This window comes from Panthera leo, chromosome A1 (genome assembly GCF_018350215.1).
Source record: "Panthera leo isolate Ple1 chromosome A1, P.leo_Ple1_pat1.1, whole genome shotgun sequence".
In the NCBI taxonomy this organism is placed as follows: Eukaryota; Metazoa; Chordata; class Mammalia; order Carnivora; family Felidae; genus Panthera; species Panthera leo.
Genome location: NC_056679.1, coordinates 230152438 through 230166941, shown reverse-complemented (window position 1 = coordinate 230166941; position 14504 = coordinate 230152438). Strand labels below are relative to the sequence as shown.

At 40.5% G+C, this 14504-nt stretch overlaps 1 protein-coding gene across 4 annotated transcripts in view; it reads right to left on the bottom strand.

Moving 5' to 3' along the window:
- Positions 1 to 14504, bottom strand: part of CTNND2 (catenin delta 2) — a 925778-nt gene that overhangs the window by 108671 nt on the left and 802603 nt on the right. For all 4 annotated transcript variants that reach the window (XM_042953082.1, XM_042953076.1, XM_042953088.1 and 1 more), the window contains one exon: positions 8033 to 8206. In XM_042953082.1, coding sequence (XP_042809016.1) covers positions 8033 to 8206 — 174 coding nt within the window. The remainder of the gene's footprint in view (positions 1 to 8032; positions 8207 to 14504) is intronic.

The following is a 14504-nucleotide window of genomic DNA, read 5'->3' as shown; positions in this document are numbered from 1 at the left end:
GTCCTTCATTCTTGCGATGTGAGGGCAGAAAGTATCAAAAAAATTTTCCTTCTTCCGTCTCATTCTGTCAGTTTACTATAAAAAGAATGTTCAAAATACTCAGAAACGGTGTGGCTTTTGTTGCATGTGTCACATTATTCTCTCTAGTGTGGATTTCTACTGAATTACCATGTTCATACAGGACGGTGGCTGGTGATCACAACAGGATTTATGAAGCAGCTGGGAACCTTAACCACAAGGCCCTCAAATGCTGGGGTTCGGCTGTGGTGGAGACAGGACATAGGTGTCCCCTGTTTAAATTCAGATCTTGTTGCAGGATTACATGTTTTTGTTTTCAAAGTCCATTTTAAAAAGTTGTATCTGTAATGAAGAGGGCTAGTGAGGAACTCCCTTGTGTCGTTAAACCAATAAATCAGTTTGATAAATAAAATGTTTAATTAAGGTAATGGCAGCTATTGCATACGTAAAGTGTTTGTTTGTATTTTTAAAACGTAAGTCAGGTTAGTGCAAAGACTGAATTTTACTGCAAGTGTTTATGTGATGCTGAAAATTGAAGTGCAAGCAAGAGAATTTCCTGGGGGGGGAGGAAGCATTTAGATATGCTTTTGTGGTAAGAACAAATAAACAAGGTCAAGCTCACATAAAAGCCATGGAGAAGACGCATTCACTCAACTGACAGTAACAAGTACACCTGTCCCCCTACCTCTCAGGCCGTCTCAAGGATCAGCAATTCTCAATGAGAAAACATACCTTTACCAATGGGCCTTTCTGAACACAGAGTCTTTTTTGGTGACTGTTATCAAATATGTCTTCACTGTGTGCAAATGGTATTTAGAAATGCCTTCTGGGCAACAAAATGTGACACTGTTAGATCACAGGCGTGGTGTGTCTGAGTGGAAGGATGCCACAGATCTTATTCTAAGAGTCTGGCACGTTCTCTAGTGACAGCGCTGTGTAAACATCCCACTGGGAAGGGGACACGGACAAGAATGAGTGTTCAAATGAATCTGCTTCCTCCCCTGCTTTTTTGACAGCAAAGATGGTGACTGGGAAGTGTAGGCAGGAAGAACTCAGGGATTCTTTGTTCAATATAACAAAATAAAAGTAATTTAATTGTTCCTCATCCTCACTTATTAGATGCTAAATCAGAAAGCTTTTCCTTTATTGCATCCTTCTTTTTTTTCTTTATAAACATGGTGATTCATGGGGAGAGGGAGTTACATCTCATATTTTTCTCTTGGATCCAGAAAACATATTTTTCGGGGGACACGAAGCACAGTCTGGAGGGACTGTGCTGATACAAACCCTCTCCGTCTTGCAAATACAAGGCACACCTTTGGTTGAAGACCTGGCTAGTGAGGTACCTAAAGTGCCATTGGTTTTTACAAAGATGTTAACAGTTTTATTTTGTAACATAAATTGAATATATTACCAAATCTCTGTCCCTTCAGAATGAAGAATTTTCCTCTTTTTGAATCTGGATTCAGATTACTTTACGACTGGGAATTGGTTTTCAATGTCAGGGGACTATGAATGTAGAGAAAGCATTTGTCTACTGGAGGCTAGGAGTTGAGCCCAGATTATGCGAGAGGGACACACACGTAAGATCTTGACTCTCGTAAGGGAACATTCCTGGTTGTGGATTTGTGTTTTTTTCCGCTTCTTGCTGGTAGATGGCGACCACAAGAGTAGCCTTGGAAGTCACGTGTTGAAGATGGCAGAACGGCTGTCGTGAGCCGGGGTGAATTAATTCATGGAAGGGAGCTTCCCTCTTCACACACCTGCCCATACCTGTTACATCAGAGAAGATAACTTCTGTCTTCTATCTTGAATTAGCCCTTGCGTATTTGGGACCTCTTTGCTATGGCCGCTAGCATCCTTCTTAAAGGAGATCTGCTAGCGTATTACAGTGAACTCTAATCACGGACTCCTAGCCCTAAGGTGTTAGCTAGTGACGTTGGCAGTGTACTTCCTCATTCCTGACCTCTTCCTTGTAAAACCGACTCCAGGAACACTCTTGTGCCTAGTGTAGACATACACCTTTGTGTATACATTCCTACCATAGCATCCATAATGGCTTTTGAACTTCTCGTTTACATGTTTATTATACTGGAAGGTACCAGGGGGAAGGTACCAAGTCAAATTCAGCTTCCTGTTTCAAGTGTTTTCCAACTAACAGCTCACAATCGGAGAGTAAAAAAGTGTTTACCTGATGAAAGATCATATTAGGTTAATTTTTAGAATCTAGTGGTTATTATTTAAGAATAGCACTCTCCACTGAAAGGAACTAATAAAAAGGATCAAAGCTACCACAATTTTTGAAAGGGCCAGCAAGTTGTAGCCACTTCCACAGAAACACTGTTAGGGCTTAAAGTGCTCACGTGCTCCTTTACTGGTCTTTTCTAAAGCCAAACTAATCCCTTAATCCTGTGGTCCCTGTGTGTGGGGTTAGACCCTGACACGGGGCCGATGAATACTTGCTTATCCTCTGGACTGGAAGAACAGAATACTGAGTGGCAAGACCTGAGCCCCACAGCTCTGATGATGCAAGAACAGTTAACCTGAAGTTTTTGTTTGAATTCCCACTGACCCACCTGCTCAGATAATTAATAACGCCAGTTCCCAGGTTAGCCCATGTCTTAAACTGTGCTCAAATGGGGATTAGGTTCCTGATCGTATTACAACTGTCCTAGGTATAATCTGTGCCCCTGGGGTTCCTTTAAGAACAGGTTGTGCCTGGTAGATACCGAACCAGAATCAGTTTTATATGTAATTGGCCCCGGCAGATTCAGAATGTTGCTTCACTGTCTTCTCATTGTCATTGTTGCTGATGAGAAATCAGCTGTCACTCTTCTCTTTGTAAGGACAAGTCTTTTTTTCTTCTACTTGCCTTTTTTTTTAATGAGTCATAATTTTTTTTTTGCGTGCAGTTGACACACAATGTTACTCTCTAGCTGATTTTAAGATGTTCTCTTTACTACTGATTTTGAGCAATTTGACTGATGCACCTTAGTACGGTTCCTTCATGCTTCTGCCTGGGTTTTCTTGAACTGCTTGGATCTGGGAGTTTAGGGTTTTCATTACATTTGGGAAATTTTCAGGTATTATTCCTCCAAATATTTTTGTTCTCTTATCTTTCTCCTTTCTCTCTCCTTTCCTTTGGGATTTTTTTTTAAGAATTTTTTTTTTTAACTTTATCTGAGAGACTGAGAGTGTGGGCAGAGAGGGATTGAGAGAGAATTCCAAGCAGGCTATGTGCTCTCATCGCAGGACCTGACAAGGGGCTCGATCTCACAAACTGTGAGACCATGACCTGAGCGGAAATCAGGAGTCAGATGCTTAACCAACTAAGTCACCCAGGCACCCCACCTTTGAGGACTCTAATTACATGTGTATCAGGCCACTTGAGGCTCACTGATAATTTATGGGTTTTTTTTTTCTTTGTGTTTCATTTTGGGTAGTTTCTGTTCAGTTTGTAAATCTTTTTCTTCTGCAATAGCTAACCTTCCTATTATCCCATCCCATCCCATGTGTTTTTTATTTCATGCATTGTATTTCATTGTATTTACAACTCTAGAGGTTTTATTTGAGTCTTACTTACTTTCCATGTTCTAATTAACTTCTTGAACATGGAGAACACAGTTGATAGCAACTGCTTGTCTGCTAATGTTAACTTCTGTGTCCGTTCTGAGTCGCTTTTGAATGATTGTTTCTCCTTATTATGAACTACATTTTCCTCTTTATTTGGTTGTAAGCTTATTTTCAACTAAGATGCCAGACATTCTTCATTTTAATCTGCTGGATGCTGCATGCTTTTTGCATTCCTACAGATATTTTTAAGCATTGTTCTAGGATTCAGTTAATGTGGAAACTATTGCTACTTTTGGATCTTACTTTTAAGATTTTATAGGAGAGACCAGGTCATATTTAGTCCAGGGCTAATTATATGCTTAGTATCAGGAGACAAGACCCTCCTGAGCACATACCCAGTGGCCCATGAAGTACGAGGTTTTCCTGTCTGGCTCTTCGTTAGGCACACTATACCCATCCCTGTGTGAGCCGAGTTTAATTCTCCCTAATTGCACGAGCTTCTTTCCTCTGCTTTGGGCATTTACCTCACATGCATTCACTGATAATTCCCTGCTGAATATTTGAGGGGAATCCTCTGTGTGTGGCTTTCCCTCTCTGGAACTCTGTCCTACGAACTCCAGGCGCCCTGTCTCCCCAGATTCCCAGCTCCCTCTCCTAGGCTCAGTGTCTGCTGAGCTCCTCTGGAGTTTCCAGGGCTTGGGCCATGGTCTGTAGACTCTCAAGGCAGTGTTCTGGAGCAATTGGAGGGCTCACCTTGCTTGTCTTCTGTCTCTCCTAGATCACTGTCCTTCACTGACTAATGCTTGGTGTCTTAAAAACCATTGTTTGTTATATATCTCTAGATTATTTGTTGTTGTTGTTATTCTTCCTTAAAGGTAGGTAAACCTGGACCTTGTCACTTCATCTTGGCATCTTGGCTGGAAGTCCCCCCAGGTTTAGCTGTTTCTGTAACTTACGGCTTTGGAAATCAGATCATTCAATGATGATGACGAAAGTAATGCCAAACTCCCAAGCGCCAGGTTTACTCTATAGTGGATTTGGGTGTATATGGCACTTACAAGACAAGTGCAGTCCTTGCTATCAGGACTAGCTACTGGGGTCTTGTGGGGAAGAAATCACTAAGTCATGTGTGATTAAGCCAGTGACTTGGTAATGACCTAGATCCTCTCCATCTCCTCCTCCTTAGGTTGGGCCCATCCTTGTCCTGCCTCAGGCTGGTCATCATGTCCAACTGAATGTGTTGTCTCTAGGAGCCTGTTGATTGGGCAGGATCTTCAGATAACCTCTGTGTTTATTCTGACCCAATTCCTACCTCCTAGGCATCATGCTTCATGCACCATTTTCAAAACTTTGTTTCTTTTTATTTAAACTTTATGCTTCACATCACACCATTAACTAGAATAAGACAACTGTCAAACCATGGTTTCTACTTTTATTTGCTGTACTCCACTGATGCCTGGGTTCACGTTTACATGATACTCCAACTTCTAAGCTCCACTTAATTCACTGTCCTTGTCAAGGCTGTTGCCCCTGACTCTAGGGACAAGTCTCAAATTTCCCAGTTCTCTTATTTTTTATTCATTTTGGCCACATGGCCAGAGATTCTGTTTCTTTCTTCACTACATCTATGTTGCTATCATGTTACCTCATTAAATATTAACGGCTTAATATCCAAGTATCTCTTTACTCTCTCTTTTTTTAGAAAGTAAATAAAATAAATAATAGATTCTTTGAAAATGGTCACATTTTAGGGGGAAATGGACTCTACAAAAATATCTAAAGTATCCGACTTAATAATAAGTGCAGAATGTATTTCTATAGTTCAAACCCTAGGTTTGCATAAAGTTCAATTACAACGGAAATAACCCATAAATGCGAGTTGAAAGAGCATTCATTCACATTTTGGAAATCTCCAAAGTACTATATCCAATTGTTTTGATATTCTGTGACAAACAAAATAATTGTGCTGTAAGTGGAAAAAAAAAAAAGTAACCAAAGTCCATGCTGACTATGAAAAAAATGTATCACTCTGCTTCTGCCATAATACCATTATGCTTTCTCTGATGCTCATAAACCAAGTAATGAGTCTCTTAAAGTTTAAAAAGTATTTAAGACCATTCTGAAGATCTAGTTTGCTAGTCAATTTGTTACAGAAAAAGAGTGGGCGTGATCTTCCTATAAAGAGAAGTTATTGTTTCGCATGATGAGGTCTATAAAAAGCTGTCTCTATACAGAATTCTGGTGCTTTACACTTTACATTTCTGCTTTTGTTTGGGTCATAAAAAGTTAAGGACACTAAAAAAATGCCACTAAATTTCAACAGTTGCTATAAAAATACATTCTTAGTACTCTAGGTTTCAGATGGTAGCACTGTCTGCATGAAACTTGATCCCATTGTGAGTCTTTAATCAATCTGTTAATCAGTGAAGACTCTTTCTTAAAAAAATATTTTTTTTTATTTTGAAAAGGAAGGATTTCTCTGTTTGGTTTTTGTACAAGTTATTTTTGATCTTTTAAAAATTATAACAATTTATCAGTATTTGGCTTAATGATGACCTTAAATCATCACTATGGATTGTCTACTTTCCCTTCCCACATATTTCCTTATCATTTAATATGGTGTGTTAATACATTATACAGTAAATGAAGATAATATGATTGACTATTATGCATGCTTGTGCATTTGTATTTTGATAAGAAAACTCTTAGTAAATAAATATACATATATTTATATATTTATAACTACACACAAATATTCCTTAGCAGTCCCTTGCTCTGCCTGAGGACTACGCCATTTTTCTAGAGTTATTAGGATGGCAAATGCTTCTGATAAGTAACTTTGACCAAACTTTGGGCCACATGTAATGACAGCCCATTGGCCTGTGGCATCCTGCCACCATCTTTGCATCTAGTGTCAGGATTGATCTGCAAGCTGTGACATGAAGCAGCCACAGTATTCTCTGTCTGAAACTGACACATCGAGCAATCAGGCACTATCATTTGCTCAGGGTCACAAAGCTCAGAAAAGGCAGAGACTAAGTTTGAGTTGTAACTTGAATCAAAGCCTCTTAAATTTAGAGGGAGACAAGATCGAACGAAGGGTTCATTCAAGGAAGTGATTTCCATTATTATTTTTTCTCCAGTCATGCAAGGCCCTACTCTGAGACTCCTCCTGACGTGACTCAACTTTTGAAACTTTTCTCTGGTTGAAAGCAAAAGGTAACTTCACTTCAAGTCTAGTCCAGCCTGAATTCCTTCTGAGCAACATTGGGGACACCTATGGACGGGGAGGAAAGAGACAGTGATGTTCATTCCTAAGACTCTCAAAAGAAGGGATGGGTCTGCCCATATGTCAGCAGCCAGCTCCTGGGAGGTGTTGTCAGGGCTTGTCCCCAAGGGCTGGGATGTCCCACCTGAGAAAGAAGGCATTGCTGCAGCAGTGGAAATAAAGAACGACAGAGAAGACACAAGAAGGCAGATATTGGAAGCTAGAGCAAGAAGGGAGGATGTAGTTGTGTGACAATGCTGAGGACAGTATGTGCAGTGCCTGTGATACTGAGCTTCTGAGAATTCTCTGTGTCTTATTAACATCGTTTTAAAGAAAGTGAATGCGAGACAGTGATTTATGTGTCTTCCAAGCCCCAGGCTTTTATATTAAATGACATGAAAAATGGATGGCAGAGGTTCAAACTTCCTCTCTTGATATTTTCCCCATATGCCCTCATTCTCCCATTTGACTACACTCTTCTATGCAATAAGACAAGTTAGCTCATGTAATGGTTAGTGACTAAACTCAAGAATTCTTTGCTATGGTGAATCCTTTTCTACCCAAAATGAGGGTCGTGGAAATTTTCCATGAAAACCAATCAGGAACAGTGTGTATTTTCAAGAATTCAGAGAAAAAGGCCCTCCTAATCTCCTAATCTCCTTCCCCATTGTCCCTTCTGGCCAAAGAGACCCAGCAATACTATTCTACTCTGTAAGCCCGTAGGTTAAAAATGAAAGAGGTTCTTTTCCTTTGGGGACTGGACCAACTACAACATTATAGGGGTTTGCACGGGTTTTGAAACAAGGTGCTTGGGTATTAGCTCCCTTAACAGGAAACAACAGAGCTTGGGAAAGCATCCACATGTCACAATCTCCCCTGAAAACAAAATAGCTCAGCTACACAGATAGAATGGAAAGCATATCACAGCATTTTCAATGACCAGACTTACATCTATTCATCTATACTTTGTAGTGATCTTCAAGGACTCCCGAGCCCTTGAGACTTTTTAAAAGGAATACCTTTCTATGTCCAACAGTTCAATGGAACTGGTCTTTCTCTAACATCCTCAAAGACTGTATTGGAACTGCATATCTCACAACTGGATTTCTATTCCTTTCTAAGGACGTGCTCATAATTCCAGATTTCCTCTTTATGATAATGAACTAGTCATACCTTCCAGCTCCCTGCAGCCAAGTTCTGCAGGGCACCTGCCGCCCCTTCCAGCGTGTCTGCGTTTGAGCACTCAGAGAGCAGTGTGAGGTAGGGTTTGACTATTGATGGGTGCCACAGCATCTGGATCCCTTTTGGTGGTTCTGCACAGTCTGGAAGAGGTCCTACTCCATCCCACTGGTGGAAAAAAAATAAGAGAGTAAACATTTTTAACATCGTTACACTTCCCAACTTTGCCTTCTGTAAACGTGACACACAGAAACAAAAACACACACGACGTTTGGTGAACATCAATTGCGCGCAGGGTAGTGCCTTCGTAAGCCAAAAATGAGGGAGCCACTCCTGTCCACCAAGAGCTTAGGATGGAAAGTGAAAGGCTGTAGAGCATGAACATAAGTGAATGTAATTGGCAGGAGAACGCATAAGCTCTGTAAGAACGGTGCCAGCACATTGCTGTTAAAAGGAAGAGGAAATAAATTAATTTTGGTGGGCAGAGTGGATGAAAGCCAAAGATCAAGGTGGCATGTCTTACAGTTAGCATACTACTAGCATAACAGAGTACATAGCAACACTCAAATGCCTTCAATTCTTATGCCTAAGTGCCAGCTGATAAATTCTTATATAACTCCTAAAATACATATTTGTCGGACTTTGAATTCCATCACTGCATTATGGACATCACAAAAAGAGACAATTGCTATCACGTATCAGATGCATTGACCTAGCTAACGGCAAATCTAGATTTTATGGCGATTCTGATCATTCAGTTGGCTTTGAATTGGATCTAATGAATAATAAGAGAATGTGTAATTAAAAATTAAAACAAATAATTTCAAAACTACCACTTACTGCACAAGGGAATATCAGCAGCCCATTAAAAATGGTAGTTATGACGACCGTGTAGCAATGTGTCTGGACAAATAATAAAAGTAAAATGAACAAAGCAGGATGCAAAGCGGTATGTGGTTTGTGCTTTACAGCAAGTAAAATGTGCCACAGAAACACGCATGGTAATAAAAACTCATTAACAAAGTGTTCATGTCTTTCATTTTTTCCACAGTTCAAGTTTTCTGTTCCTCTTAGGATTTTAAAAATATGAAAAATTATAATAGTGATTCTGATCTTTGATCACAAACAACCTTTGTCTTTTGGGAAAGATAAAGGCAATAAATACAATGAGAGTAGAAATGAAGTAAACCCTATGTTTAGAAAAAATACTCGCATATTTACTTCTGAGAAAAGTCCCAGGAAAACAAAATCATCCTTCACAATTTCAGGGTAGGGACACTAATTTATTTTACTCCTTATTTGTGTTTATTAATAGCTGCTTAACATATAGTCTAAATGACATATACTAAACTTCCCTGCACATATTTGGGCCCATATCTGTACATGTATGTGTGTACACATCTATGTATAAATACACAATCATAACTGTATTTCAAAACCTGTGTTTCTTAGTTCTAAAAATTTTACTGGAGCACAAGCTTACTTCATATCCTTGGAACATAAAGATGGAAGTGTTGATAGGGAAAGTGTAAAGTTATTTAACTGTCACAAATCATTTTAAGAATTGCATTATTTTCTACAAGAAAAATTAAAAACTCATGTCTTCTTTTTCTCAACTATGCCACAGCTTAGTTTAAGCGAAGGCCAAAGCTCAGAGATGAATATCCCAAGGATGGACGTTGGACATCCCACAAAAGGTCATCTTCAATGAGAGTGTCACTCAATTTCAACGTTGTAACAAGGGCACTCAACGTGGGGGAATCTGCTTATGCTTTTAACCAAAGCCACTTCTAAACCATTCCGAAATGACTTTGCGCCTGTGCAAGCCTACTAATGAAACCAGTACATTTCTTGTAAGTACAAAAAGTAACAACATTGGAAGTGAACCAGCCTTGTCACATTACTCCTGGTTCGTTATTTGAGAAGGGCTCGCTACACTGGGTAGAAAGGTAGTGCCAGGGAAAGAGACCAGTCATTCTGCAGGTTTGCTGACTTCCATGATGAAGCAGGGGTAATACTGACTCGTCCAGAGAAACCAGTTTGGGGAACTGAATGTCTCTGCTGGTGCAACAGGAAATGGAAAATTACTTTATATAAGATTTTTTTTCATGGTTTATTTGGTCATCTCCTTAAAACTTTTTTTTGAAGTTTATTTCTTTATTTTGAGAGAGAGAGAGACAGAGAGAGAGAGAGAGAGAGAGAGAGAGAGAGAGAACAGGAGAGGGGCAGAGAGAGAGGAAGACAGAGAATCCCAAGCAGACTCTGCACCGTCAGTACAGAGCCCCATGCAGGGTTCAAACGCATGAACCGTGAGATCATGACCTGAGCTGAAATCAAGAGTCAGAAGCTTAACCTACTGAGTCACCCAGGTGCCCCCTTCAAACCTTTAAGCTATTGTCTTCAAATAAAGATTTGATAATATTCAGAACAATCATATTATGCAATTTGAAACTCAATAGGCATGGCATTTCCCTGTCATGTACGAAGAACTAATGTAACAGCTGGAGGTGCCCAGGAGTAGTATTTGCACGCTGGTTACAAAATGCGATAGCCAAACTCTAAGAACAAAAGGGAGCTATGTTATCATTTGCTGGGCTCATCTTGTTCTCCTTTCCTAACTTCTTCACAATAAAATAGGATAAATGGCTAAATCAGTAGACAATTTTCTTCTGCTCTGACATGTGATCTATGTAGCTCTTAAATATCTTTTATTACAATCCTTTCTTAATGGCTACAAAGAGAATCTGAAGGAAATAAAAGGAAAACTGATGTGAATACGGATAATCTTTGGTGGCAACTAGAAATGAAGTTCAAAGGGGATTCTCTGCTATTTCGGAACATTGACGGCACCCTGGTGTGTCAATACCAAAGAAAAAGAGTTATTTCAAAGCCACTCAATGTGTGTGGCTTTTATCTGGGTACATTATTTCAAACTTTTACTGAGTTAACAGGGAAAGATTTATCAATTGTCTATTAAAAATAGACTTTTACCACCTATAAAAAGACCTGAAGTCTTCTCTAAGAGTGTGCCAATGTACTTGACATTATGCTGCCTGGAAAATCAACTCCAACAGGACCCTAGGGTGACAGTGACATCAGGATCTGACTTCGGTCATGAACACTCCGCCCATGCAAACTTTTAGGGCTAAGCTTCTTCTGGAGTGAGGCTCTGTGACAAGTCATGGGATATGCAATTTTATCACCAAAGTGGAAATACATCATTTATAAATTGAAACACCAGATGCATCCATCCTAAACTTGCTATAAGACTAGCACATGGACAGAAGGCAAGTTGTGGCTACATCTTTCATATAATCAACCCACTGATCATCCAGCTATGTAGTCCTACGAACACAGGACTGAATTTGTAAGCCTTAAGCAAATTGTTTTGGACTAGATCTTGAGGGCACATTACCAAACATTGTCTAAGAGCTTGAAATATGAGAAAAATAAAGATGCAAAATGTCATCAAGTCAGGACAGAGAACTTTCTTTGTGACAAAGACGGGTCACAATCAAGAAGACAAAATATTTCCAGGAAACTAACAGGAGCAAAGGTAGCAGAATATTTTTGATTTACTATCTGCATTACTGCCAAATTATGACATACACACACTTCTATGTATATACATATATTTCCATATTTACGTATCTTCATTTATCAGGCTGAAGATTAAAAATCAAGCAGAGAGTAGCTAAAGGGAAAGCAAAAGAAAAAGGAGAAAGGCCTATGCGGTTTAAAAAAAAAATCTGGCTTGGGGGAAGTTTTCAGTGAAACCCTCCCTTATTCTTGGTAGTAAATTTTACTTTTATGCTCGAGAGTTAACGTTCCTCAGTTTTGTGCACAGTTTTCTTTTCATCGGTTATATTTTAACAAAAATTGCAAAAGTTCTAGAAGCCCTCGATTCTTAGAGTTATTACTTAAATGTTCAAACTACACTTTGTACAGGTGATTCACGTGTTGTTACACAGGAAGAAAATGCCAGAGAATTTATTTCTGGCATTAACACTGCCCTCACTCAATTGTCTGGTTTGTAGTAATTTAGAATTTTACATATACAGTTAGAGCTCAAGAAGCTAAGAACTGAGTGCATTACACCAGAGTCTTTCAGATTTTTTTTAAAGGATAATGCTTTGGAATGAATGTTTGTGGCCCCCTTCCTCCAATTTCTTATGTTAAAAGCCTCAACACCCAATCTGATGGTGTTTGGATGCAGGGCCTTTGAAAAGTGATTGGGTCTAGATGAGGTCATGAGAATGGAACCCCCATGTTGGGATTAGTGTCCCTATAAAGAAATGAAGTGACCCAGAGTTTCTCTCTTTTCCATCTTGTAAGGGTGTGGCAAGAAGGGGTCATCTGTGAACCAGGAAGAGGCTCTCAGCAGACACCAAATCTATTGGTACCTTCATCTGGGACTTCCAGATAAAATTCTGTTGTTTAAGTCCTCCCTCCCCCGCCCACTGTTTTTGGTATTTTGTTACGGCAGCCTGAGCAGACTAAGCCATAATCACAGTAAGGATTAAGTACATTTGGTGTAGTAGGATCCTTCTGATCCTTCTGGCTCCCCCATGACCTTTCCGCCATGAAGCTCTCTCGGGGACAAGCTGTCAGCAAAGCAAGGAGAGTGCGTGGCAGGATTATGTTGACAGTAAATCACAGAGCAAATCAATTGGTTTTATCGCCCCAAATAGTGCCACACTCGATAACATACCATCAGCGCTTTTCTCTACTGATCTTAAATGTGTAACTGTATGACTGACATCAATAAAGCAAATCAATCAACAGTCTCTATCATTCATTTTCTAAAACTGCATAGAATTGAAAATAAGGTATTCTGTTCAAGAAGGTAATGCTTAAATCTTTTTGGAAAGGAAGAGAATAACAAGCCTCTGTGCTACAAGCCAAGGAGCTGCTGACTTTTGGACATGATGTTTCTGCTATGGTCATAGTCAGGGGAGGAGAGATATACTGGCCACAGTTAAGAAATGTCCGTTTGGGAAGAAAGTTACACAGGTGCGGGGCTGTGTCCAATGTGTGGCTTAAACAAACAAAAGGACCAACAAAAAACAAGGTGAAAGCCTTTCTTTGGACTTGGTTTCCATACTTTTGCTTCCCCACGCAGCTTAAATTCTATTTAAAAGGTTTCTTAGTTGGCTGCAGTATGGAAGAGAGTAGAAGCCACTTTCTCCTTATATGAAGAGAACGGTGTAAGTTGGGGATAAAAATCCGAACGTTCCCAAACCAGAAAGCAAAGATGTCCATAAACCAAGACTTTGTGCTTTTTTTTGTTTTTGTTTTTAAATTTTTTTAATGCTTATTTATTTTTGACAGAGAGAGAGACACACAGAGCATGAGCAGGGGAGGGGCAGAGAGAGAGGGGGACACAGAATCTGAAGCAGGCTCCAGGCTCCCAGCTGTCAGCACAGAGCCCGATGCGGGGCTTGATCTCATGAACCTTGAGATCATGACCTGAGCTCAGGTCAGATGCTTACCCGACTGAGCCACCCAGGCGCCCCTTTAAACCAAGAATTTGTAAACATGGGCTTCTCTCAGGGATGGTGGCTCACAGAGCGCTCTATTGCATTCATAAAAGCCCCTACTAGTGAGAAAAATTAACGAGAGCCTTTCAGCTCTTCCCCTTCTGCCAAGTTTCCAACTGCCCAGCCTCCGTTCTGTCACACTGGGCTGGCTTCCACAGAGATGCAGAGGAGAGCTCCCCAAGGCTGGGGGAAGCGTCTACAGTCCAGAGGTGCAGAGATACCCCGCTCCTCTCTCCATGTCGCAGCCGTGCAAGGCCACGTAAGGAGAAGAGCTTCTCCTGTTCGGCTGTGTCTTCACAAACAGAAAAGCCTTCTTCGCCATTGCGACGCATCTCTGTTGCCCATATTTCTCCACCATTGAGAGGGCATCACCGTCACTACCCTTGTGCAGGCCAAGTTTTGTTCCGAAGGGATCTGGGTGAAATATACAACAGGCCAAGGAAACTGCGTGGATCTTCAGTAGCAGGGGAACATTGACCTTAAAATCCCACTCTTCCCTCCCAGCTGAAGGCACACGTCGTGTGTCAGAAGAGAAGATAGCTCAGAGATGTGAACTGGCAGGCATGTCCTCTTACACCGGGCTCCGTTTAATCAGGCGTCAGCCTGTACACATACTTTAAAAAGCAACAACATAAACACAAGTCCATCCTCTGTCTGCCGGTTTTGCTTGGCTTGGTTTGAACAGCCGAGTTGCTAATAGATCTTCCCTCGACGGGGTTTCCTTAGCACTTCCAGCTTTTGGGGGGATTAAGGGAAAAGGAGGCAGGGGATAGAAGTTCTGGTTATGAAGAAACTCGGAGTGATGCTAAAGAGCCAGGAGAGAGATGATTCTTATGTTGACTCTTGGGAATTTTGAAGAAGAGGGTGGCTCAGGTGTGTGAACCCCCCTGGTCGCTGTTCGGAAGACGTAGATTACAGGGAGGGCG